This window comes from Branchiostoma lanceolatum, chromosome 4 (assembly GCF_035083965.1).
Source record: "Branchiostoma lanceolatum isolate klBraLanc5 chromosome 4, klBraLanc5.hap2, whole genome shotgun sequence".
NCBI lineage: Eukaryota > Metazoa > Chordata > Leptocardii > Amphioxiformes > Branchiostomatidae > Branchiostoma > Branchiostoma lanceolatum.
Genome location: NC_089725.1, coordinates 8,716,164 through 8,744,040, shown reverse-complemented (window position 1 = coordinate 8,744,040; position 27,877 = coordinate 8,716,164). Strand labels below are relative to the sequence as shown.

The window sequence follows — 27,877 nt, the reverse complement described above, 5'->3', positions numbered from 1 at the left end:
ATACGTGCAGAGTCTACCCTCCAGAAGTTGCTATATTTTCTCTTTCGTCTCTGGTTGTAGGTCAAAAAGAATGCCACATGTACACCTTGATCTGATGAGGAAGTCATGGTCCAACGCACTTTCCATACGTCATTTGGAATGTACCAATGTTTGGAGGGAATCTTGTCACTGAGCATAAAATAGTGTTTAAAATTGGTATAGATTCAATCTCATTATCAAAACAGAATATTTATTGGATTCGTAAATAATTTGTATACCGTGCTTTTAATTTGTAGTTATATATGAAAGAAAACCCATTCATCGACGACACCCCTATGTATCAAAGTGAGCGCATCGGGGTGAAGGGTCACAGCCAACATGGCGGCGAACATGGCAAAATTTCGGATATCGAAGTGTTTGAAGATAGTTCGAGAAAATAGACTGTTTTCACGCAGTTATAGGAGTCGTCACTTGGCCAGATGGCAGACAGAGGGCACTTCTGGAGTGAGATGGGTCCATACCAACCCGTGGGCGGACGGGGGGAAAGTCAGCGGGGTTAGCGTGGAAGTCGGCGACAAGTAAGTTCGGTTTCGGTGTCACATGTGGTCCACCAGTTTGGTCTGCTTTTCGGCTATGCACCATTTTACAGAAATAGCAAAATGTTAGCTACTTTAAAGTGATCATGGTGTTTCCGTAATAGTTACTTAGAAACCATCGTCAGCAAATGTTGGTTATTGAAGTTGTTCAAGCTTTTTATTAGCAGCAAACTGGCATGTCGTCACATGCAAAATACTAGTATCTATGATTGTTGGATATTATGCTTGTTGTTACTAGTAGAAGTGTACAATAAGGTTATAGAACTTCAGTGTTATATTTCATTTTCACATATTGTAGAGTCATGAGAATATCAACGGGAAAGTTTGCAAGGTTTGCCGATGGCTGTGCTGTGGTTGAGGTGAGTTATTACTAAATATTATAACCTTAAGTTTAAAATTACATAAAAAAGTTACAGGTAGATACATAACGTTATATTACAGGCCAATCGATTGTCATGGCTGAAGGACCTTAAGATTTAGTTTAGAGGGTTATCTCCACAAAAAATGACCATTCCCCCATATTCCATAAATATCTATTGTGCTGTCTACTGATTGTGTTCTAAGTATAGTCACTTGAAATAACCATCAATGATCATGATGATCTTGACATTGCAATGCATATATGTTTGCTTTTTTATTTGAACTTTTGTTTATGTAGGCAGTAAGCTCTATTCAGTAAGATTTGTCATAATGATAGTAGTTTCTTCCTGTGTTGTACCTTTTGTATACTAGTACATGTAGATATAGATATAGTAGAGTAGAGTAGAGTAGAGTAGAGTTGATTCCGCCAGGTAGGAACTCTGATTCCAGTTTAGGCCACTCTTCAATTCACCTCTAGTTTCTCGGGATGGTCCAGAGCTTTGTAGTTGTACATTACTTGGTGTTGTTTCATGTGACAGTCCAGTCTCTCCTTGAAATATACAATGTAGTTGCTAGATATGAAATCTTAGATCACAAGTGTTTCATGTTGTGGTTTCCCCAGATTGGTGACACATCTGCCATGGTGACAGCAGCGAGTCGTACCAGACCCAGCTCTGCAGGGTTCCTGCCTCTCACTGTGAGTCTCTCCTCATACGGTCCACAGGAAACTACTTTACATAGGAACAGACAGCAAGAAACGGATACATGCTGGCGAGAATAGGCTATGGTTATAATATGACTGTATGCTGTAAATGCAGAAATGTTTGCGGTTTTCGTGGTGAAATCTTCATTCCGCGAACTTAAAAATGTTGTGTGACCGTAGTGCTCCTTTTGTTCAAAACGCGAACTCAAAACTACCACGAACACTCCATTTTCTCCCTACCGCGAAATTAAATCCCCACAAACATTTCTCCATTTAATTCAATTTAATGACTGACATTTCAAAAACTTTTTCTAACATTGTGAGCTGACACATCCCACTTCATTTTTATCAACCTTAACTTGATGCTACATAAGTGTTTCCATGACAACGGTCCTTTCTGTTTAAAAAAAATCTATGTATTGAATTTTTTATATCTATCAATATGTATTTTCATATTTTTATGTTAATATATTTGACTTGATTTTTATTTTATCAGAATTGCAACAGTGCAATACACATGGGACACAGGTAGCTATTGCTGGTGCCATGACCCACACACATAATACACCCGTTTTTACACAATATTTATTAATATATTTATGTATTTATCAATAGGTTGACTATAGACAGAAGGCGGCGGCGGCCGGCCGGATCCCCACCACCCACCTGAGACGTGAGCTGGCCCAGACGGACAGAGAGATCCTGGTCAGCAGACTCATCGGTCAGGGTCTTCACTTATGTAGAGCTAAAAGGAGCATTCCACTCTAAAAGCGCCGGTATTATTTTCTGATAGATTATATTTTTCGGGATATACAAAAAGCACACAACTTTTGGCTAAATTACCTCAGCTGTCTTTTCGACAATAATCCTTTTCTAAATCCATGTACCCCCATATGGACCCGCTTCTATGTACTTGCATGGCCAACTTTGGGCACAATTTCTTGCCAACGATAGACGCAATAAGCTTAACAAAGGCAGTCAAGTGACTATCACACATTCAGGAAGCTACACAAAAAGTTTGAATACTATCGCGTCTGGGAATACAGAGATTTTGGTACTTTTGTAAGAAACATTGAACTATGGCATTGTTGGAAGGGTCTTCTAGGAAATTCAAGAACTTGATAGGTATGTATGTTCGCCCTGCATTCAGGTTTCAACTGATGGTAAATTTGACAAAACAAACTGGATTCAATAATAACGATCTAGTCTCTGATTAAGTGTACATGTAATACCCGCTTTTGGAGTCCTTTAAAACAGAAGTGATGCTGTTCAGTAACTGTTGCTGCATGGAATGATGACATATTGTGACATATATATCAGGCTATTTAACATAGACAATACTGTTTTGGGTATGTACATGTGTATCGTAATTTTTATGTCAATCTTGATATATTCATATTGTAATGTGATTCTTGGGCTAATATTGGATTGAGGAGTATGAGAACTTTTGAGGATCTAAGGTGAATTTGATTTATCTTAAACATCTTCCTGTTTCTTCCACATGGCAGACCGGTCCATCAGGCCACTGTTCCCAGCAGGATACATGTATGAAACACAGGTTAGAACATACTCTTCATTACTGACTAATATGTAAGGGTGGCGTCTGTGTGGCATAGTGGCAGAGCATCCGGCTATGAACCAATGAGACCCAGGTTAAATCCCCAGTGGAGTACCCAGACATGTCCCAGACGTTGTGCTCTTGGGAAAGGCACTTAACACATATTTCCCATGTCCTAAGCCCAGCAGTAGGGTTTGGGTTGGCATTAGGAAGGGCATCCAGCCGTAAAAACTCTTGCTACAAAAAAGACTTGCACTTGATGAGTTCTGGGGCTCCCCCATCCATGTGCAAGCACGTCCAACCCCCATGTGATTGGGAATAAAAGACTTGAAATTGTAGAGAGAGAGAGAGAGAGAGAGATCTAGAGAGAGAGAGAGAGCTGTAATATTATGTAATTCTTGAAAATTTCGCAGTGGTTTAATGATCTATATGCCGTGTCATTCAACATAGCACCAATTTTTAAAAAAAATACATTTGCAGGTGATCAGTAACCTCTTGGCTGTAGATGGGGTCAACGACCCCGACATTGCCAGCATCAATGGAGGTGAGCACTGTATGAATAGTCTGTCCAAGTTCTAATTCTGTTCTAATTGTAATGCTAGACCGTAAGTTCAACAGAAAAACAGAGTGTAGGGAAAGTCTGTACCTTGGTACACAAAGTTTCAGGTAGTGACTATTGAGTCAGAGTTAAGTTTTATCCCAGTCCTTTGTTTTTATCCTGACCGTTTGCTACTGGCTTTGACTTCAAAATGTCGAAAATGAATTGGTGTCACCATGTAGCCAAATTGATGAGTATCTTCTAGATACAGTTGTCACCATCAAAAAAGTTCTAGTTAACTAGTTACATTTGTATAACCATAAATATTCATTTGTCTATGACTAAGGAATGAAAGAAATTCTAAATTTTGTATTCCCATCTTTTACCCAGAATTAGTAATGGCATGATTTACATGTAGATGACATACATGCACAATCAACTTACTGGCTCACCTAGTCACTTACAGAAAAGTCACAGTGAGACTACCGTTAGAGTAACCTATTATGTTTTGTCCATTTTCCCACAGCTTCCACTGCCCTAGCACTGTCAGACTGTCCGTGGAATGGTCCTATTGGTAAGTTCCAAGTCATTGTCACCAAATTCTCTTAAACAAGCTTTTGTATTAACTTTTTGATGTTGAACACATTCTTTCCTTGGTGTCTAAGAGACAGTATTTGACTGCTAAATATAGATAAAGAAATTTTTCTTCATACACAACGAATGACTTCTTACCTGCTGATGTTTCGGTGTCTGTAAGACATCTTCTTCAGAGCTTCTGACTGGAGTACTGCTTCTCGCTGCGCATGCTATAAGTAGCCGGAGTAGGTGGAGCTTTTGCGGCGAGAGCACAATCCCAAACGTGGCAGAAGCGCCACCTACTCCGGCTACATATAGCGGCAAGAAGCAGTACTCCTGTCAGAAGCTCTGAAGAAGGTGTCTGACAGACACCGAAACGTTAGCAGGTGAGAAGTCACTGGTTGTGACTTATAAAGAAAACTCCAATATCCTATGTATGCAACCTGATGAAATTAGGCCTGCTTTAGACTTGCCACGCTTTGACCCAACTGAGCCTGGGTCTTGCCCGATGCGTCTCATCCTCCTTTTTTGTTGGGCACGTACGCGGCGTGTCATATGCAAGGCGTGTAGCAAACATAAGAAATATGAACTACTGCAAGACGAAAATAAGCGGCTCTTCTACCGCCATTTTGAATCGCACGCGACTGTAATATCTTGCGCCATGGATGGCATCCGTGAGTCTAAAGACAACCGAATCGGTATCAAACCGGTTCGCATCAGTATAAAAAATTTCCATGTGTGGTTGTTACTGCAGGTGCAGTAAGAGTAGGGATTGTAGATGATGAGTACGTTATCAACCCCACACGGAGACAGCTGTCTAGAAGTAAACTCAACTTGGTGGTGACAGGAGCGGAGAAGAACCTCGTTGGTAAGTGTGTGTGTGTCTGCCAAAACGTTTATAAAAAATATTTGGTAGCAGCCATTCTAGATTTCCAATGAAAAAACAACCAAAAGGAATACCGGTAGTTAAGCTTTTAGCTAGGCTCTACCAGCTTCTGCGGTTTGCTGGGAAAATAGTAGAAATTGGCCAAATAGAGTCAATTGTATGAAGGGAGTAGGCTACGAAGAGAGGGTCAAATATGCCTGTGAATGAAACCCTCCATGGCTCAAGTCCCCCGGCAAATGTTCTCCCTATAGCTGGGGCGGTTAGTCTGGTAGAGACTAGCTTTTAGTACTTTGGTCAAAGGTTGACAGAGTTAGTTTCTTTTTTTTTTGTAAAATGTGTTTCCGTGTTTCTTGAATTGGCAGTGAAACACTGGTACTTAAACATAGCTAGGTGTTAAGAAGACAAAATGGCAGGGCTCAAAATACTATTAAGCAACTTGCAAGCAATTTTCAAGTAGAATTGTTATGAACTTGCAATTTTGCAAGCTGAAAATAACCCTGGATCGTGTAAGCACATACCCGGTTGCGCAGCGTAAAATAGTGACAAAGTGACTAGTGAAAGCTAGAGGAGAAATTAGTCTCTGACTACTAAACAATAAAGGCTGATATTAAGTAAATCTGTATTTAGATGTTTAGCCTTCTAATTATGCTATAAAAGTTGCCATGTCAGGCTGAGTATGAATATTTTGTATGCACAGCAAAAGCAGTTACATGTACTTACTGACTATAATATAGCAAGTTATTGTTTCAAATTAGTGAAGTTTTTTGCCAACATGCAATTTTGAAAGTAACCCAAAAAAAGTATTTCGAGCCCTGCCTTGTATGGTATACTGTGTGGAAGCTGATTTTCACTTCATGATGTGAACATGTAACCATTACAAGGTTTGTCTTTATCTTGCTGTCCATCCAGTGATGTTGGAGGGTTCTGCTGAAAACGTCTTACTGCCAGACTTCCAGCGAGCCATTAAGACGGGTATCAAAGAGACTCAGAAGATCATCAGGGGGATCCAGACTCTTCAGAAGGAGGTCGGGAAGGAAAAGAGAACCCCTCCCAAACTCTTCACACCCCCGGAGGATATATTGGAACAGGCCAAAAAGTATGGGCTTTTTTTTCAGGTCTCAGGTCTCAGTTCAAAGTTTTTTTTTTACGATTCGGGGCCAATCTGACACGTTGTCAGAAAGACGCTTAGCGCTTCTCCAAACATCGTTTTCCGGGCAATGTTCCCGGTGGAAAGGGGTGCCTTGCCACTGACCGACAAGCTCAGTTGACACTTTCTGTGGAAACGTTATTTTTTGTAAAAACCATTATTCTAAGCAATTCTTTACCCAAAAACTGTTAGTTTTTTATCATTCTTCCAAGGCCGCTACACGGAAAAGACGGATTTTCCCAGGATAATGACTGATGCGGCAATAAAGGTCATAATTCTGTATGTGCAATAAAGAAAAATGGAAAAAAAATAGGGGGGATACGTTTTCCGCAATCCCCAATGGTGTGAAACCATGCAAAATGCATATAGAACGCACGATTTAGGTAATCAGGTGACAAGGCTGCATTACCGTTATCGCACACTGATACCAGGAAGTCTTTGCTGACCGTCACAGACTACTTTACGACTCGGTCACTTTAAATTCAGAACTGGCACCTTCAATATACCAGTGTAACAGGCCAGAAGATGTCACTGGTAAAAATGTACCGAGGTTTCTTCTAACCAGGCAGGGATATAGTTTGGCTTGTTACACCTGGGAATTTTTTTTAGATTTTTATTTTACAGATGTATAATGTATATAATGTCACGGATAGCTGTTAGTACAGTAGTTCAATGTGCAATGTACATGATAAAAGTGTAGTTGGTGAACTTTTCTCTTTTTTTTTCAGACTTGCTACCGAAAAACTTCAAGTTGTTTTTACTGACCCCACACATCATAAGGTAAAGTTTGTACTTGCTCTTGTCCATATTCACAGTGTCCTATTTTGTCTGTAATGTTATACTTTTAAGCATAGTTCAGTCTGAACCCAAGAAATATGTAAATATTATGTAGATATGAATACAAACTTAGTGCAAACACAACTGTGTTTTTGTTGTATTAATGCAGTTTTCCCGGGACAATGCTGTGCAAGAAATTCGAGCTGAAGTGGATGAAAAATTGAAGGGTAAGCAATTTATGTAACATCATAAGTAGCCAAATTGATAATGGCCCTGTCAAACAAGGGGACCCGGGTTTGATCCCGGGTTGCCCCCAGACATGTCTGGACATGCGCTCCGACATTGTGCCCTTGGGAAAGGCACTTAACACAAATTATTCCTCACTTCACTCAGGTGTAAATCAGTACCTAGCTCCGGTTAGGGACGTCCCTTGGATAGGACGGTAAATGGAGGTCCTGTGTTTGGGGAGAGCCACACCTCACGCAAGTAAAAGAACCCACCGCACCTTTCGAAAAACAGTAGGGAGATGCCCCGCCCCGGTGTACGATGGTCCAAATCCTTCCATCTGGAGTTGGTGATTCACTACAAATCACCTGGATGAGGGCCTGGCGAACCTCCATCTCGTATCACCCATACGGTGATTTACACCATTCACCCGGACGGGAGAACTGGCACATCCCCGTCTTGTATCAGCCAATGTCACCTTTAAGGGGCTATAACCCTGTAAGCACGTCGACTGATGATGATGATTGATATTACTTGTGTCAATTTTACAGAGTTGTTTCCAGAGGCTGAACCCTTCATGATCAGTGAAGCCATCAGTGTCGTCACTAAACAGGTCTTCAGGAGCCTCATACTGGACACTTATCAGAGGTGTGTCAGAGATTATGTGAATGTTACAGATAAATTTGTACCTTTGTGGTTTACTATTCCTTTAGTGGCTTTAGGTATTGATACCCAACATTTTAAAACTTAATGCATTTAACTGACCAAGTCCTTGAAATTGATACTTGAAGATATAATGACAAGTCTTGATTTCTTTCTATTATTGATATACAAAGTTTTTTTACTCACTTTCTATGTCAATGAAGCTGGTAGGTGCTGACTGCCATGTTTGTGTGCCTATTTGCTGTTCAATGGGTCGTAGCTCAAGCATACACTGCATGTTTGTGTTTTGGTGGCATGTATTCACTTTGAGCTATAGACAGTTAAGTGTGGTTATTTGAGAGGATGAGAAAGTCTCTAGATGTTTGAAAATGCTTGAAAAATGATTTACTAAAAATGCGAATAGGGAAACCAGTGGACACAGAGATGACATCACGTCATTGAAAACACCGATTTTTCTCTACAGATGTGACGGGCGTGACATCACCTCCCTGAGGGACATCTCCTGTGATGTGGACCTGTACAAACCCCTACATGGGTCTGCACTGTTCCAGAGGGGACAGACACAGGTGTGTGGAAGTACTGTACAAAACACTGTATCACTAATAGCTTGAAAGTTCATCTGTGTTGGTAGAAGTCATTCTGAAACAAGTTTAAACTGTAATTGCCAAGACAAAAAATTGGACTCACCCAAATCGGTGAACCTACGGCGAAATGAAAACCATGCAAATTTAAATGCATTTACAGTACCAGTACCTGTAGCTGTTCCTAACATCCCATGTCCTTTCTTTGCAGGTGTTGTCCACAGTGACCTTTGATTCTAAGCAGTCTTCACTGAAGATGGATCCTATAGCCGAGATTCTTGGGTAGGTTTCTACCTTCTCAGATGTCTTTAATATACACCTTAAATATTCATAAGGGAAACCTCCAATGTGATTTTAAGACATTCTTATTCTTCTGTGCATTGTAGATGATGATAATTTTAATGGCCATATAAAGATTTATGCACATGCTTGGTATTAGTGTATGTGGAACTAGACACCTGCTCAACATTCTGTACCATTGGTCTTATAGCAGACTGCTCTGTGCATTTTTCATGTGCATGTTGTTACTATATTACATATTTTCTTTTATCCATTCTAGTGAAGAGTTAGTTACTTACAACCTCAATTTTGGCTAATTTAGTTGTAGTTGAAAAGTTCACTGTACTTTTCTTTGTTTCAGTGGTATAAAACAGAAGGATTTCATGCTACATTATGTGGTAAGTACACATGTACAGTTAACATAATTTTATTCATGTACAAGTATGTTTTGAAAAGTATAATCTGACATTGTTTCTTGTATTTGAACACATTGTAACATGAATATGATGCCCGCATACTTACATTACAGCCAGTGTGAATGGTCGTGGTGAATTTGATGTTTGAACTCAGCGTTCATTCAAATGAATCTGCAATTTGCAAACTTTCTCTTTTTGTCTCTCTTGTTTTTCAGTTCCCTCCCTACGCGACTAATGAGACAGGCCGGGTGTCCTCGAACTCAAGAAGAGAACTAGGGCATGGTGGGTAAACACTTGACTGTGTGTATTCCTATCAGAGAATCTTGAAATTCAGCAATCTTGTTGTGATATTTCATATCCATGGTAGCTTTGCTCACAGTAAGCGGGATAGTGTTTGATACGGGTGTTCTGGACCGGTATATATTTTACCATATTGCATGTGCTTTGAAGTTGTATTGCACAGGCTACTATTGAATGATTCCAACATGCTTCGCATGCACCAAGTGCGCCACTGTCAAAAATTAGAATACTGGATTTGGACATTGGAATTGATATTGTTACAATTTATTGTTCAAGGACACAAAATTTTCTCAACTTCTGCACATTTTGCATGGAAATGTGTTTTTTCTCAGTGGGGTGTTTTCCGGATTACCCTTGGTCCCAGCCCTCCTGCATATCAGTCTGGTACCTTGGGAGATACGGAATACACCATGCTGTATTCTATATATCCATATCAATATGTTTGCTCACAGTACACATGAGTATGTAGTTAACAGTTGTGCATCATGTGTATGATACAGGTGCTCTAGCAGAGAATGCCCTGAAGCCAGTGGTTCCCTCAGACTTCCCCTTCACGATAAGGCTGACTGCAGAGGTTCTGGAGTCTAACGGTGAGTGTGCACAACTACATCACTAGCTCTTCAACTTTCATCGATACAACTTCAATTCTCAGCTTGAAAGTTTATCTGTGTTGGTAGAAGTCATTCTAAAATAAGTTTTAACTGTAATTGCCAACACAAAAATCGGACTGTGCAACGCCAGTCTTTATCAAGGAATGAGCAATTAATCCACTGCTGAGATGACGTCATGTTATGTAGATAGCACATGTGACTCGGTGAGCAGTGGATCATAAAGTTGCAGAAAGTCTGTGCATGGTTGTAAGGCCCTGATGTAAATGACTTCCTTGCACCCTCTTACAAAGAAGTCCGGCTCAGTGTCCAAAATTTTGACTTTGTCCAGTGAGACTGAATGTCTAAACTTCAATTCTCAGTGTCTGCAAACAGCACACAGAACTTGAGGCTTTGATTTCTCTTGTTTTTTTGTGTGTGCTTTTTCAGGTTCCTCCTCTATGGCCTCAGCCTGTTCAGGCAGCCTGGCACTCATGGATGCTGGTGAGTCCTGTCATTTGGTTTCTCAGTACAAACAAACCATAGCCGCCATGTTTGAATTATCTTATAGATTGCTGCCGGCTATATCAAAAATCATAAGTCTGTTGAAAAGGTATTGCATGGGACATAATTACTTTTTGATTTTCTCACTGTATTGCTACCGGTAGGTCATGTTTAGTATGTGCAGTTTCCAGGCTGAGATTGTACATGTAGACCAGGTTTATATTATTAACTATGTCTCGTATAGGACATTAAATGGAGGTCGCATGTTTGGGGAGAGCCACACCCCATGCACTTTAAAGAACCTACCACACCTTTCGAAAAAGAGTAGGGGCATGCCCCGGTGTGTGATTGTCCAAATCCTTCTGTGTGGATTTGGTGATTCACTACAAATCACCTTGATTGGGACCAGGTAAACCTTCATCTCGTATCAGCCATACAGAGATTTACACCATTGACCTGGACGGGAGACGTGGCGCATCCCCGTCTTGTATTAGCCAACGAAAGGATATGTCATCCCGTGTAAAAGGGGCGGTATAACGCCGATGGTACGTAAGCACGTCGACTGATGATGATGATGCTGTTTCAGGGGTGCCCATCTCTGCTCCTGTGGCAGATGTATATATCAGATTGTTATCGTGCCTGTTTCAGGTGTGCCCATCTCTGCCCCTGTGGCGGGTGTAGCCGTTGGTCTGGTGACCAGAACTGACCCTGACAACCCCACGGACATACAGGACTACAAACTACTCACCGACATACTGGTACAGTATCAGTCCTGTCTTTAATATATATGTAAAAATATAGGGCTCAAAATTAATTTTTGGAAATTGGTGCACGACCAAGAAATAATTAGGCACACAGAGTTTTGGGTGCACCACATAAAATAAAGTTGAATGTCAGCAAAATATTATTACAAAGTTTAACGCTACTGCCTCTCTTACGACCTTCAATCTGTAATTCTATAGCTAGCTTCAAAATTTCAAACAAGTATTACATAGAATGGAGTATAACAAAAGGTTATATCACTTTTTCTGATAGCTACATTTCAAGAATATTCTATATACTAGTGTACAATAGTACCATTACTCTATAGCCTACAAAAATATCTAGGTGCACTGGTACACCCACAGTCAAAAATTAGGTGCACAGCTCCAATTTTGGGTGCAAACAGGTGCACATGCACCCACTATTTCGAGCCCTGAATTTTGACCAAAAAAAACAACGTTCATGTAAATGTGCATTATGTATTAGAGCAATATTGTCCCTTGAGAGGAAAATTATATGATGATATTTTGATACTGTTTTCTTCTCAGGGTATAGAAGACTACATGGGAGATATGGACTTCAAGATGGCAGGAACCAAGAAAGGGGTAACAGCCTTACAGGTGAGAAACTATAGCATCTCTAGACCTTACAACTGTTGTTCCATACTTACAGCGTAATAATGTTCTCCTCCATAGCAGGGAATATACTGTTTTTCCTTGCCTTTTCTTCTTCTTACTTCTTCTTTCTTCTTCTGCTCAAAACCAAGTAGTTGTAGGGTGATAGCTGTAATTCTGTTACCGGTATTGCAGAAAGTTATATTTCCTTCATGCTGCATGGTACGGATGTCATTTGAGGTGAAGGTACCTTTAGGAAAGGTGAAAACACCTGGATATAAATTGTGCTAATGAGGACCTCGTTGGCATAATTTATGCTGCGACTTCGTCTTTCTTTTTTTGTTAATGGGAGGAGAATATCCTGCATTTTCTCGAAAATGTTGCCTTTCTAGTTGCATGTTTATTTCCCTTTGTATGTGAGAAGGCGGCAAACATTATGTCTCACAAATAAGAATATTTTGACTTCTTAAAATCTTTACACCATCTTGACAGTAGTATTGCTAGCATTGGGTAGGTCCAAGGATGGAGAACTGTGACTACCAAAACAGAGCTTTCACCCCTCCCCCCTCCCCCTTTAGGCTGACATCAAGTTACCAGGCCTGCCTCTGAAGATTATAATGGAGGCTTGCCAGCAGGCCACCATGGCTAAGTCTGACATCATCAACATCATGAACAGAGCCCTGGCCAAACCCAGGAACACTAGGAAGGAGTATGGGCCTGTATCTGGTGAGCTTAAACATCATTTTACCTTGTATAACCTAAGTTGAACTGTTTTTTAAGATTTCTTTATTAGAACAGTGACAGAGACCAAAAACAGGGACATAGTGGCACTGCACTCAAGTACATTGCTTATATCACAGTGCCACAAAAAAGCTAAACAATATCAGACAAGGGCAAACTTAAGCAAGTTTCATCAAACAAAAAGTAGGATACATCAAATATAAGTTATAATAATTTAACTAATATGAGATCAAACTAAATCCAATAACATATGCAAGCGGTAGACAAATTGATACAAATACAAAAACAAATATAGCGACCCTCAGCCAACAACAAAATATAATTACAAATGTGGTTAGAATCTTTTTGAATTGTCTATGAATGTTTGTGTTATGAGCATTATTTTGAAGTTGAGCTGGTGAAGAAGTGTTCTATTTATCACAATGACCTCTGCATTTTTGAAGCATGCATCTTTTTGTAAGTAGTACACATAAGCAAATTCTGTACCTACCAACTACTCAGTATCGAATACAAAGTTTAAAATAGAACAAGAAATATTCATGCCTTCAAGTACAGTACTTGTAGAGTTATTGATGTCTTCAAAAATTATTTTTTTCCCTAAAACTATAACATTATTTATTATAGAGTATGCTATGTACACAATGCCTGAAGTATGATTTTGTGCAAATGTTAGGTGTGACAAGTCGTTCAGTTTGATATAACCAGCTGCTGTCGCGCCACATGCCTTCATGTACAAAACTGGTGTGTTATGCTGGAGGGCAGTTATCCCAGCTATACAGATACTGTAAATGAAGAAATGTTCGCGATGGTTTCATGTTTGCGGTTTTTGCGGCGACCGTTTTACCGCAAACTTAAAACCACCGCGAACATTTTTGTCCAATACTGTAGCTGCAGTATTTGACTATAGCGCTCCATTTTCCCCTTAGCAGGAAATAAAAACCATGCAAACTTGAATGCAGTTACAGTAGTCTACAAAATTCTTCAAATATAGCTTTCGACATTTTAGCATCATGATGACAGACTGTATCGCTGGACTTTTATGTGTGTGTGTGAAAACATGTTTTGATGCACATGTCAATTATTTAATCTCGTTACAGAACAGCTAAAAGTGCCAATGGCTAAGAGAGCCCAGTTTGTTGGGCCTGGAGGGTACAATATCAGGAGGATGACTGCAGAGACAGGTGAAACTTATCAAAAACTTCTCATATTATATTATTATATTATATTATATTATATTATATTATATTATATTATATTATATTATATTATATTATATTATATTATATTATATTATATTATATTATATTATATTATATTATATTATATTATATTATATTTCCCTGCACTTTGTTTTTTCTCTTGTTTGTATTTGGGGTTTTGGTATCATTTTATGAAATACAATAAAAAATAAAAGAATAAAAAACAACTTCTCATGATCATATCCAGGAAGTGTTTTATTTTTGTTGTCTGTAATACATGGTTCAAAATACAAAGCCAGGATTCTTTTAGCTTGACAAATTGTAAGTTGTTCACCAAAATATCTCTTCTAGTCTTTGTAATAAGATTTTCTTAACACAAATTTCAGTTTGCAGGTGGGTATTTTGAGTCCTGACATCCCCACAAAGTTTTGTGTTAATTTTGACGAGTCTGGCACTTAAGTTTAGAGCTCTTGTTGCTTATTGCAAGGATAACTCTTCTGCAGTGAAGAAATTATGGTGGGATATTATAACGCCAGAGTTTCAGCCCTGTAAAGATTGTAAATTGATCTCCCTCACGAAACCCTACATGCGCCTACTACAGGACATGTTTCTGTATCCCAGATATATCCGGGCCTGGCAACTTAAGGTCTAACTGTTTTCTTGCTGTACCACAGGAGTGACCATCACACAGGTGGATGAGGAGACGTTCTCGGTGTTTGCGCCCAACACCGCCGCCATGAACGAGGCGCGGGAACAGATCGACGAGCTACTGAAGGACAAGGTCAGGACTATGTCATACTGGTTCTGACTAATTAACAACTGATACATGTAGTTGTGATGAGCTTATTACGTCTGTCAAAAAGGTTATGTTTTCATGTTTGTGTGTGTGTGTTTGTGTGAAGGACTGAAAATAATTGTTTTGTACTTCCTTTTTCCCCAGAGAGAACCACAGCTGGACTTTGGTGCCATCTACACAGCTACCATTACTGAGATCAGGTGAAGTTCAACATAACAGTTCACGTTTAGGGGGCTAGTCCCTCAAGTCATAATAACCTCTGTGCAAAGTTTTCTAATTTTTCCAGAAAATGTAGATGATTTTTGCAATCAAAATAGCATTACCTCTTTGTCTCTTTAGTTGGATGCCGTGCAAAATTTTTCAGATATTTTTTTTCATATAATTTTTATCATAGAAACCTACTGTGAAAACCTCAGATACAATTTAACAGCCAGATGTATGTGCTTGAACATTCCAATTGAACGGGTTTGGCTATTCTTTTTCAAAATAGTCAAAATAGCTTTATTATGTTTATGTTGATTTGCTAATTGTCACAGTTTAAAAACTGAATCATAAGCCAATGTACAATCAATCAAAACTAAATGTAAGATCTATAGAAATGTAGATCTAAAGGCATCTCACACAGGTGCAAGATTAAAAGACTTAAAGATTTGAAAAGAAAGGAATGAGATTAGTGTGTCGATGAAGGTAAGACATCCAGGTAATAAGATATGCAAAAAAAACACTTTAGGTACTCAAGCAGCTGGACATAGTTTTGTAAACGGTCATTTCAGTCAAACGCCCAAAATCAGTTCCTCAAGCAACTGGATCAAATTTTGAAGTAGTTGCTTGAGTAACCGATTTTGGCGTGGGGTCGTGTGGCATAACGGCAGGGTTTTCGGCCCAGAACCTAGCGGTCCCGGGTTCGAATCCCCTGGCGCCACCGATGTTGTGCCCTTGGGAAAAGGCACTTTACACGACTTTCCTCACTCCACCCAAGTATAAAAACGGGTATATTATGTGTGTGGGTCACGACACCAGAAATAGCTGCCTGTGTCCCACGTGTATTGCACTGTTGCAATTCTAATAAAATAAAAATAAAATAAAATTACCTGGATGTCTAACCTTCATCAACGTATTTTGGTCATTTGTTTCTTGGCGAGATTTCTGTGTCCTGACTGTTGATCCGTTCCCACAGAGAGAGTGGTGTGATGGTGAAACTGTTCCCGACCATGCAGCCGACACTGTTACACAACTCACAGCTGGACCACAGAAGGGTAGGTATCCTTATATTACCTTATATTATGTTATGTGAATGTAATGTTATGCAAATGTTAATAAAGGTTTAAAAACAAATAAAAATAAAAATAAAAATCCTTATATTACACTGTAATTCTTGATTTGTTAACTGTAACTTAATAAGCTACTTTAACGGTCACTACTCAACCGCTAAAATTTCATTATCGCAAATGTTTGATCACTAACAATAGACCCTTTTCCAAACTCCGGCGCCATTTCGAGGTCAACCTAACGCGAGCGTGCGTGGTTTGAGCACGGGAGCAGTAAACAAGCAGTATTAAAGAGGACGGGAGCAGTAAAAGCTAAACAATGTCGTCCCCAATAGAAAGCAGCGTTGAGTCATCTTCGAATTTTACCAAAGAGGAGAACATCTCTCCGCCGAAGATGACTTGACACTGCTTTCTATTGGGGACACCATTGGTTAGCTTTTACTGCTCCCGTCCTCTTACCGCTTGTTTACTGCTCCCGTGCTCAAGTCATGCGCGCTCGCACCAGATTAAGCTCTCGCAAGAGCAGATTCAAAATGGCGCCAGAGTTTGGAAAGGGGTCTAATGAGACAGTGACATTTGTTCCCACCGTTGAAATTAAATGCAGTGAACTGCTCACTTTTCCCCAAACCGCTAAGATTACCGACAATGTTAATGAATTTACAGTGTAGCCTCAAAATGTGGATTTTGTCTTATCTAAGAACCAAAAGCCTTTGGGGCATTACAGTAATGCTAAGAAGTTGGGTAGCCATGGAAGTTTGAGGGCTACTTGTGCTTTGGAGTGACTATTTAAAAAAAGCTATATATGTACTTGAATTTCAATTTGTAAAATGTCCCATGTGCACTCCTCTGAATAAACATCCCCAACAAAAACATATTTTGTTAGAGTCAATATTCATCTCTCTGCCAGAAGTCAACATTAAAAATCATTGTTGATTTTTTTTTAGCATTCTTTGTTTCAAAAGGTTAAAAGGTACACCTATCTAAAGATTTGTAGTCTAATTAAGTTACCATTTTCAGCGATTGCTTCAAGATGTAAAGTAGACACATTCCTTGTCTAACCTGACTAAATCATGCTCTTAGCGGCCGTTACCGTCCCGTCTTGGGGGAGGGGGTCATTAACCCCTATCAGCGAGAGCTTGTGTAAACACAGGCTAACTTCTTGCCCTATGCCCTCAGGTAAACCATCCGTCTGCTCTTGGCTTCGACGTCGGACAAGAAATGTCTGTCAAGTACTTCGGGCGCGACCCGGCCACCGGGATGATGAGACTATCGCGGAAGGTCCTTGTCGCCCCCGCGTCGTCCGTGGTCAAGAACTTGAACCTGACCCGGACCCCCACCTCCCCCTGGGTCACTCAGACGTCCGGCGAACCGAAGGAAGAAGAGAATGATGAACTGGAGGAGGTGGAAAGCGAGGATAGACAGAACGAGAGAGAACAGGAGGAAGGACAGGTTGAAGAGGCGACAGAAAGTTCAGACAGATCAGAGAACACGAGTTCCAAGGAGTCAACAACACATGCAGCAACGTGACTGGTTTTTGGCAACGCCTCGGGGGCATAGCTTTTTTAATCCCTTTTTTTTGTGTACAGGAAATTGGTCCAACGCTTGAGAAACTGGCATTTCTGTCGTTATTGATTCATGAAGAAGCTTGAGATTATATTGTGAAAGATACATCTTAGATTGCTAAGATATCAGTTTCAAGAATACAAGGCATTATCTTGGTAACTGCTTATATGAGTAGAACCAAGGCATAACACAAGCACGAAAGCTGTATTTGTGTACATTCCTTTATTCCATATCAGCTCCTGTCTTCAAGATTTCACGCAAATCACTTATAACCATTCGCAATTCTCAGTACATTTGCCTCATACAGCTCATACAATGATATTTCTAACTTTGACCATTAACTTAAGTCCTAAGTCTACCAGGAAGGATGTAGATTAAAAATTGTATCAAACTTAAGACATTGTGTCCTTGTGGTCTTCTGCAGATTTGTATTGCTTAGTTCAATGCTTAAATAAGTGGCCACCTACGGCCTTGCATTGAGCAAGATCTTTAAAAAAAATTCCATTGTTAACCTATTTACTTACCACAAGGAACTATAACCTTCTTGCTTACCAAACTTGCCAGCATACAGATGTATGTTAAGTCATAGACTATAGTTTGATCCTGTGGCTCTTTTAAAAATGAAAATTACCAGAAGGCAACAAACTAAAACAGGCTGAAAGGGTTGTGATGGGGGAACAACTTAAGGCTCAAATGACATTTTGAAACATAGAGAAAGGATATTTTTTATCAAAAAAAAATACAAGACGAAAACAAAGTGACTTTGATACATTGATAAAGGTTAGGCATCCAAGTAATAAGATACTCCAAAAATAGTTACTTAAGCAACTGGATAAAATTTTGAAACAGACGTTTCAGACAGCATCCACTGTCTTTCGTCAGTGACTAAAGATAGGACTGGAAAGCCAGGTTTTATACCAAAACTCTGAATAGATATGTTACTTTGACTTTAGGACACCAGACAGATTATATTCCACCCAACATAACAGTATGAGCTACAAGAAACAGGCTTATCCAGATCCCAGGCTTCAATGTGCTTGCAGCGTTCATTAGGTCTCCGTTGCACAGGTCGTCCTGACAGCAGTACGTGCAGGTCTCAGCAGGGGGCGCTTGCAGACAGGTCTCTTCACACTCCTCTTCACAGGACCGCGTCCACACGTGCGCACCAACGGCTCCCGTACGGCGGGTCTGGGGAAGGGCAAGATATTGATATTTAGAGACATTTCTAGGGCTATTGTCACAGTTTTTTGCACTGTGCAGGGCCCAACATGGGAATTTCATTATAGACTGCCAACATCCTTGAAAATCTTTCTTTCCATCAATGTACTATAAGGACAATGTATGATACTTTACAGTACCCTACCGTATGGGACAGTGCACTATGATCCCTCACCTTACAGTATGGGACACTGTGTACTATGATCCCTCACCTTACAGTGCCTTACAGTATGGGACAGTGTACTATGATCCCTCACCTTACAGTGCCTTACAGTATGGGACAGTGTACTATGATCCCTCACCTTACAGTATGGGACAGTGTACTATGATCCCTCACCGTACAGTATGGGACAGTGTACTATGATCCCTCACCGTACAGTGTTATATAGTATGGGACAGTGTTCTAGTATGATCCATTACGAAGCAGAAACACTGTCACAAAAATCGTATATATGTTTTTAAAAAGGGACATGTTTTTTTTATAAGGGGGCAAATTAAATCCACATATGTTTTGAAAATAGGGCCGTTTTTTTAAAGGGGGCAAATTAAATCCACATATGTTTTGAAAATGGCACATGTTTTTAAAAAGGGGGCAAATTAAATCCACATATGTTTTGAAAATGGGACATGTTTTTAAAAAGGGGGCAAATTAAATCCACATATGTTTTGAAAATAGGACATGGTTTTTCTTATGGGTCATATCTTTTAAAACAATATGCATCTTAAAAATAACCAAAATGAGAATATGAGACGAAAAAAAAACATACACCATTTTCATTTTGTACCGTGTATAAGTTTATTCCCCAATCCAGGAAACCCACCGGTTTGCAAAGTGGTGCTTTCAAAATGGTCTATCGTTTCCGATTTACCCCCCATTTTGATAGTGGTGCTTTCCAGTTACGCCGATTTCAAACTGGTCGATTTCAAAGTGGTCGATTTCAAAGTGGTCGATTTCAAAGTGGTCGATTTCAAACTCCAAACGGAAATGAAATGACGTAAGTCGGAAATGACGTAAGTCGACGCTCATCGCCAGAGAAGCCACCAAGTATCGGTGATCGCTGTTTACGTCCTTGTTTTCACCGTCTTGTACGCGTTTTCTGATCAGCTACGTGTCCCCAGGATATACCAGGTTTGTGTTGACTTTTTCACGTTGTAATAATTTTAGAGTTGCATGTTTAATCGGTACTTTATAGAATGTAAATCGTAATGCAGCCGTATCGTTTGGAAGATTACAAAACTACGCAAATTGCGTGCCGAGCTAGCTATCGAGGAACTCTTCACTTTACGTTGTAACAACTTGAGACGATCAATGATATGATATGTGGTTCAATTTTCGTTGATATGAATTGTTAAAATGTACAAACTTGCGATAGTTTTGCTCCGTAGTCAGTGAGGGGAATGGGGAGGGGGGCGAACGGCCGGCGCAACCATGTGCAAGTTCGGACACGATTTTTGTAGTCTGATACGAACCCACAAAAATAAATTTGTGTTTCTTATTCTGTTTGTTAAGAGACCTTAGCGAGTATAAATTTGTATGATCGTGCATTAGTTTGAAAGGAATATCTATCCAGATTCCAGACGAAGATTAAAATTACTTGTCCTTGCTGGCTGGCATGTTTTTCTCAGGTTTGTAAAAATATGCATAGCGTGTAAATTTACCACGTATTTTTCATAGTTTTTTTAGACATTTTGAATAACTTACCTTGTTGCCACTGGGAATTGTTGTTATGTCCATTTGAACGCATTTTCCTTGTTTCTTACTAATAGTATGCTCCAGAGGATCGGCACTGTAGGGATTTTCCCAGCCCTTGCTGCATATACACAGCACCTATGAGTGCTATGACCATACAATGTAGCTGTTGATGCATCATGCTGTCTACACAAGGATGAATGTCATGCATATGCACATGCATGTGTCAAAGTCTTTCAACCAACGGTTGAACCAAGGATATGTATATAAATTATAATGTATTTGAAACAACACACATTGACAGTTTAGTGCTTTCTGAAGCAATGAAAACATGTTGATTTTCATCCCTGCTGGATACAAGTATCTGTAAGCACATCGAAGTATGTGTTCTTATTTGATATGCGTACCTGATATACCTGGTGCTTTATAATATTGTAGATAATTAAGTTTGATGTGAACAAAATTTTTGTATTTGCAAATGATTGTAGAATATTTTGTAAGTGTTGGATTCCTCAGGGTAAATGAATTGAATGAATAGCTAGTACATGTAAATGAAAATTGATCCATTTCATGTAATGTTTCACAACACTCAGTCTCTTTATAAGAAGCTATGATTCTTCAATCTAGTTGTATCTATGCAGATGATGTCATTGTTTAGAAAATATGAGCATGATGGTGTAGCCTAGAATGTCCTTTGTTGCCTGTATCATACTTATTCCGACCAGTGATATTGAATGAATCATGAGTAAATGATAAAGGTGTGATCTCTGTGTGTGTTCTCTGAACTTGATCTAATTATGTACTAATACATGTAGTGGGATGTTGTGTAGAGGTTCTCATGTATTTTTACTGTACGGACAAGCATGGTCTGTATGTCCTAATTGACGGGAAAAAAAATCACATGCAGATTGTACATTTTGTAGATTGTTCAATATTCATCCTTTGTCAGATGGCAAGGGTTTCTCCTCAAGTTCCTTTCTTACCTATTCTTATTATACTTATTCTTATTCAAAAATTCACCACTTTGTGTTTCAATATACATGTACGCTTTGGTCACTTTCAGTTTGTGACAGACTGTACATGTACATCCATCATTGTAGTATATGAATAGACCTTGGAGTGTATTTTCCATTCCCATTGAAGATGAAGATTGTGCTTTGTGAAGAATGCTGCTGTACCTTCAATGTATTGTGCAATGCAATGTACTAGTAGAGTAAAAGTTATCATCAATATGTAAGAAGAACTTGGGGGATTTCCCATGTGTCTCATATCAGTCGGACTGAGGCATGAAGTTGCAGGAAATGGATTTTTAATAATAATTACACTATAATAGTTAACATATTCTACGCAAAAGGCTACAACACTAATAGTATTTTTCTTGTGCAATAAAAACCTTACTTATATAAGAAAACCGTGGTTTCTTACATGCCTAAAGTTGAATCTTAGACAAGGCAATGATGTGAGGCTAAAATTGAAGGAAACATATTTGTGTTATCTTGTCAAAATACAGTAGTCAACACATCCTAGAAAGAACTACTGAAGTCAAACGCAGGGGTTGGAGGGGGAAGTTCCGAACACCAAACGTATGGTACATACCTTTATACTTATACTAGTTACAGTGTTCACTATCATGTATACACCTACTGAAATTGCATTGAAAAATTTGAATGTCTTCAGTTACACAAAAACAGTTAACATGTCCATGGAAGGTTGAAGCTGCTCCACAGACTTGTAGAATTTCGCTCCGAGTCAACAGTTCTTAGTGGCATCTGACTCCAGTCCTTGACTCGCAGATATGGCCCAGCCACTTTATTGCTGGTGTCCATAAAACTAGCAAAGAACAAAAAAAATATACACATATATTGACGAGCAACAGTGAAAGCTGATGAATAAATAAAATGTAACTAAATCGAAATGTTTTCATGTGCACACTGGGATCAAATTATGTAGCATGTGTTCATGTTTGCCACGTTCATTACACAATTCTTTTCTCTCAAGAAATAGCCATACTGTTATCCTTAGATCATACACACAAATATTATAACATAATAAATCACAGCAACAAGGCATACACATACGAGGCTCAACCTTTCTACCATTCTTCTTTGTATATGTTTGAAGTTTCCCGTAAGAATGGCCAACTATCCTGGAAAGCAACACCGTTTCACCAGAAGGTCTAGATGTGTCCATTATGTAAGCACATGCACACAGATAAAACATTATTAGGCTACACCAAGTAATTTTTATGGATGACGTCCGCGCGCGCATTGATTTTGGTCTGTTCCCAGAAAAAAAAACAAGAAATTCCGCTGCCTGTAACTATGACCAAAGAGTTACGACAATGCCGCAAATCGTAAGATTTTGCCTTTTTAATATACTATGTTTCTGCAGGCCTGCAAAATCAATGGGATATGGAAAGAAACAGGACAGGACAACAACTGCTGTTCAACTTCAACTGATTTATTCAAAATATTGCTGTTTTCATCATGAATAAAAGAATTGTTAGTTGTTACACTGTGTTTTCTCATTCAATTTGTGTCCTAACATGTGTCGTCGACTATTATATTTCGAATCTAGGCATCTTGGTTTTTTTTACCCTTCTTGTTTTTTTTTCGCGCTCTCGCATTAGATTTAGGGTCTCCAAAGGACGTCATCCATAAAAATTACTTGGTGTAGCCTTACTAGTAACAAATGGTGGTGTATACGCGTGGTGAACATGTATTCGTACGAGTTCATGCCCCCCTCCCCCATCTGGCGTCATTACAAAACACGCATAATTTTCCAGTCGAAATTAATCATATTTATGAAACAAACAAGACTTTATATAGTCTGAATTCAACACAAACCTGGTATATCCTGGGGACACGTAGCTGATCAGAAAACGCGTACAAGACGGTGAAAACAAGGACGTAAACAGCGATCACCGATACTTGGTGGCTTCTCTGGCGATGAGCGTCGACTTACGTCATTTCCGACTTACGTCATTTCATTTCCGTTTGGAGTTTGAAATCGACCACTTTGAAATCGACCACTTTGAAATCGACCAGTTTGAAATCGGCGTAACTGGAAAGCACCACTATCAAAATGGGGGGTAAATCGGAAACGATAGACCATTTTGAAAGCACCACTTTGCAAACCGGTGGGTTTCCTGGATTGGGGAATAAACTTATACACGGTACAAAATGAAAATGGTGTATGTTTTTTTTTCGTCTCATATTCTCATTTTGGTTATTTTTAAGATGCATATTGTTTTAAAAGATATGACCCATAAGAAAAACCATGTCCTATTTTCAAAACATATGTGGATTTAATTTGCCCCCTTTTTAAAAACATGTCCCATTTTCAAAACATATGTGGATTTAATTTGCCCCCTTTTTAAAAACATGTGCCATTTTCAAAACATATGTGGATTTAATTTGCCCCCTTTAAAAAAACGGCCCTATTTTCAAAACATATGTGGATTTAATTTGCCCCCTTATAAAAAAAAAACATGTCCCTTTTTAAAAACATATATACGATTTTTGTGACAGTGTTTCTGCTTCGTAATCCATCACCTTACAGTGTCCTACAGTACGGTACAGTCTATGATACCTCACCATGCAATGCCCGGAGCAGCCGCTAGTCTGTGCTGATGAGTTGACGGTACGTCCACACTCTGCTACTTCCCCGTCACACACGTAACACTGGAAGTCACCGACCGTGCTTGCCGTAGCGGTGGCGTTCGCGTCGCCTGACGGATCCGGGGCTGCTGGCTCCGTCGTGTTTTGAGCCAGCGTGACTGTGGCCAAAACAGCTACAACACAAATAAATGTTAGCAGATCTTAAAAATGATAATGTTTAGAGGTCTTCTCAAAAGTGTAATCTGCCTGTCTTGATGAAAAATTGTGTTTGTGACACTATATCATTTGAAGCTAAGTCAGCACAGTCCGTTTTTATATGAAAGCTACTGGATAGTAAATATGCTCTAAATCTATCGAGAGCCATTCCCTGCTACACTTTGGATTATTCTTATTCCGTTCGTGAGATCATGGCGCTCAAGGTAGCAGAACATCATGTTAAGGACTCCAATGTGAGAAGCTCGGACGCTCATAGAAAAGGTACACAAATGGAATATGTTTTAGTTTTTTTACTTCGTTTTTTGACAGACAAGGACGACGTTCATTATTTCAACAGTGCCACGCACAGAGAACAATGTAACCCATTTCTACACCTGGGTGGAGTGAGGAGAGTCGTGTAAAGTGCGTTTCCCAAGGGCACAACATCAGTGGCGCCAGGGGATTCGAACCCGCTGGGTTTTGGGCCGAAGACCCTGCCGCTACGCCACACGACCCCACCACGTTTTAGTTCAGGATACGCTACAAACTATATGAAAACGAACTCAAAGTTGCCGGCTCGTTCTCTTCTGACGCCCTGTTTTATCATGACCGGTTCAGCGGCAATAGCACTCAGGCGTATATTTTACTTCGCCGACAGAACAAACATCATGATCAAGAATTTGTACGGCCTTTTTTAAGTATAGTGACGCACTACTTTATACCTGAACTGTTTTACACGGGTCGCGGATGAATACTATGTTCTGCGACCACATAGTGATAACTTTCCGGATCAGTTCGCAGACACGCGTGCGCCCCCTTGAGTGTGTGCTTTCTAACAGGTGGGACCTCTTCAGGAAACGTAACGTTTTCTCAAGTGTTGCCTCTTACATAGCCTTGGGGCGGTAAATACGTGCATGTGTGCAAAGCTTTCCAGGTAGGGTTCATCGGCTTTCAAAGCATTGGTCATGAAAACATCTCAATAATGGAAACACTCGTTTGGCGTTTTGTCACGGTGGTTTTGTCGTGTCCGGAGTACCAAAGATCCCAAAGCGGACAAAATTTTCGTTTAACAGTGTTATACTGAATCAAAACTAGAACTATGACACGTTTCCTCGACTAACTTTTGAGCACACAGAACCATTAGCTACTGCAAATCAGTGTGGCAGTCAAAGGTAGTTACGTAACAGAGCATCCGATTGGAGACTTCATGCGCATGCGAACTAGCCCCCTGTAGGAGCGTCCGTCAGTATCGACATGAAGCTACAATACTATTTAAGCCACTTATCGCACGATAACATTGCGGTAATAACGCATAACCAAGTGCCCTGTCCTTGTGCTATTTCTGGCTCTAGCACTTTATATCACACGTACCAATGGCGAATTTTAGTACACTTCCAGGCAAGTCCAGTTCCAAGTACCAAATGGTCAATAACCAGTACCCATCAATCAAGGTCCAGACATGTATCATGACAGATGCCTCGTGCTGATTCGTCAAGAGGTAATTCGATCGTCGCAAACAATAGCCAAAAGGCAGTTCAACTATATATTAACGTGTTGAAGGACTTTTGATATTCTACAGACTGCTATAGGGGAAGTGACTCCGGGTAGAGTACTCGGCCCTCTCCATGGCACATGTCGAGTGTTACTGGATTAGTCATCAACCGGACATTGGCGTTCATACTCAAAGCTCTCACGGACATTATAAAGATTTGAATCAATACTAAAAACTACGCCATAGGAAGTCATTGTAAGTACATGTACATTTGAATCAATAGTAAAAACTACGCCATAGGAAGTCCTTGTGTACAAGGACTACGGGGAAGGAACGACAAAATGGATTTCTTTGTCATTTCTCAGACGGAAAAAAAACAGATGAATGAAAGGCTAAAGTTCCTATGCGATTTGAAAAAGACCTATTTTACATTACGATTAAGGTTAAGCGGAAAGAAAGAGAAAAAAATGAAGACCTTGTTTACGGTTTAATTTTTCTACCATTCTTAACTAGACTCTTGTATTTCTGTGTAGGAGAAATTGTACCATATCCATGGGTACAACATTAGCATTGTACTGACGACACACAGCAATTTGACTAGACGTCACCGATACACTTAATGTATCCGTTTTAATAAACTCTTTCCCACTTTTATCAAAACTTCTGTTGTAGCATTTTTATAGAACCATTGCATTTTAACAAGAACGGTCTAGATTCTAAACATAAACGTGATACAAAGTTCTAGATCTTGCCACCTTTTTCTTCCCATCCATACCAAGGACACATTGACCATACTAACATTTGTACGTTTTCGCAAGGACATTATATAAAAGAAGTAAATCAACATACCGATACTGAGGCATCCAACCAACCAAGCTGCTGTAGCCATTTTCTCAAGATATGATCAGCAAGATTATATGCCCGCACTCTTAAAAATATCGTCTTTTCTGTCGCGATGGTACGAGAGAAGCTAGTAGACAACCAAACAGCCCGGAACGTCGGACTCAACTCGTAACCGTAGTAGTGCCAGTGGTAGTGACAACAGTCAGTAGAGGTTCTCGCAGATATGCACAGACACGGTCTCAGTTCTGTGTTAACTGGTACTTCTTTCTCACACAACACAACACTTGAACGATTCCCCTCTAATTAGCAGGACACTCGAGAAAGCAGCGGGTGGATTTTACACATGAGTCACTCTTCAGTTGGCTGAATCGATCTCCTGAATGTTTAATCGTCTGTGCAGCTAATTCCAACGAGGACGTGTTTTGTTTGCTCTGTAAAGCCCCCCTCGCACTGGACCCGCGGCACACTGGCGGCGTCACTGCGGCCGATCGAATTGACAAAGCACACGCACAACGAATTTCATCGACAAAAAAGAAATATTTTTAAGCTTTGTGTGTTTTGTTGTCTTTTGGTCATACTTGAAAGTTTCGAATGATATTCCCATTATAAAGTCAAGGGTAACACAAATCCAGTTAAGAACGCAGTGTGCCGCGGGTCCAGTGAGAGGGGGGCTGAAGCCTAAGCTTGTCTTATCCACATTTGTGACGCCTCCTTACCAAATCGCTGCTGATAGACAGCATGAGACTATAATCCCGTCATTAGAAGGCTTAAGAGTGTCGCAGCTTGTTTTGCCCATCACTAGACAGAGAAATTAAGTGATAGAAAAACAATGTGACAACCAACTGCAACAAGACTGGCAATGATAAAAAGACATTGCCATGGCGACGGTGGTTGTTGTTTTAATTTTTACTGTACCCTGCTTAGCGCACAGTGATAGGTGGTGCTGTTCATACAGGATTTCTTACGTAAAGGGCTGACGGGTACCTGTTCTACTGGACAAATACACACACACATAGACACACACATAGACACGCACACACACAGACAGCGACAGTTCCACTAGATTCTACCAGACACACCCCATTGCCAGAACGAACATCGATTTCATCACAGCCTGATCATGACAACTGAAAACAGCCGATGGACCGGGTTCCCACCATACAAAATGACTATTCTACTCTGATAGGACTGCTGTTTACAT

General features: G+C 39.9%; 2 protein-coding genes and 2 long non-coding RNA genes across 4 annotated transcripts; 2 read left to right on the top strand and 2 right to left on the bottom strand.

The window, feature by feature from the left end:
* Positions 1 to 333: 333 nt before the first annotated feature.
* LOC136432430 (polyribonucleotide nucleotidyltransferase 1, mitochondrial-like) lies at positions 334 to 18,014 on the top strand. The gene is made up of 26 exons (XM_066423719.1): positions 334 to 557; positions 874 to 934; positions 1,558 to 1,632; positions 2,254 to 2,359; positions 3,147 to 3,196; positions 3,677 to 3,740; positions 4,261 to 4,308; positions 5,065 to 5,178; positions 6,106 to 6,292; positions 7,072 to 7,123; positions 7,290 to 7,347; positions 7,897 to 7,993; positions 8,472 to 8,574; positions 8,801 to 8,871; positions 9,230 to 9,266; positions 9,500 to 9,566; positions 10,085 to 10,174; positions 10,622 to 10,675; positions 11,324 to 11,433; positions 11,986 to 12,057; positions 12,630 to 12,777; positions 13,890 to 13,973; positions 14,666 to 14,772; positions 14,932 to 14,987; positions 15,965 to 16,043; positions 17,232 to 18,014. The coding sequence occupies exons 1-26, from the start codon at positions 358 to 360 to the stop codon at positions 17,580 to 17,582; spliced, it is 2,541 nt and encodes an 846-aa protein (XP_066279816.1). The 5' UTR covers positions 334 to 357; the 3' UTR covers positions 17,583 to 18,014.
* LOC136432431 (uncharacterized) lies at positions 17,824 to 26,868 on the bottom strand. Its single transcript, XM_066423720.1, has 3 exons — positions 26,683 to 26,868; positions 24,123 to 24,319; positions 17,824 to 18,806 (listed from the first exon to the last, which is right to left on the bottom strand). Exons 1-3 carry the CDS (start codon positions 26,720 to 26,722, stop codon positions 18,585 to 18,587), a joined length of 459 nt encoding a protein of 152 aa, XP_066279817.1. The 5' UTR covers positions 26,723 to 26,868; the 3' UTR covers positions 17,824 to 18,584.
* Positions 19,252 to 21,290, top strand: LOC136432432 (uncharacterized). Its single transcript, XR_010755527.1, has 2 exons — positions 19,252 to 19,965; positions 20,604 to 21,290. It is a non-coding gene; the product is annotated as an uncharacterized lncRNA (long non-coding RNA).
* LOC136432433 (uncharacterized) lies at positions 21,819 to 24,075 on the bottom strand. The gene is made up of 2 exons (XR_010755528.1): positions 23,373 to 24,075; positions 21,819 to 22,672 (listed from the first exon to the last, which is right to left on the bottom strand). It is a non-coding gene; the product is annotated as an uncharacterized lncRNA (long non-coding RNA).
* Positions 26,869 to 27,877: the final 1,009 nt, after the last annotated feature.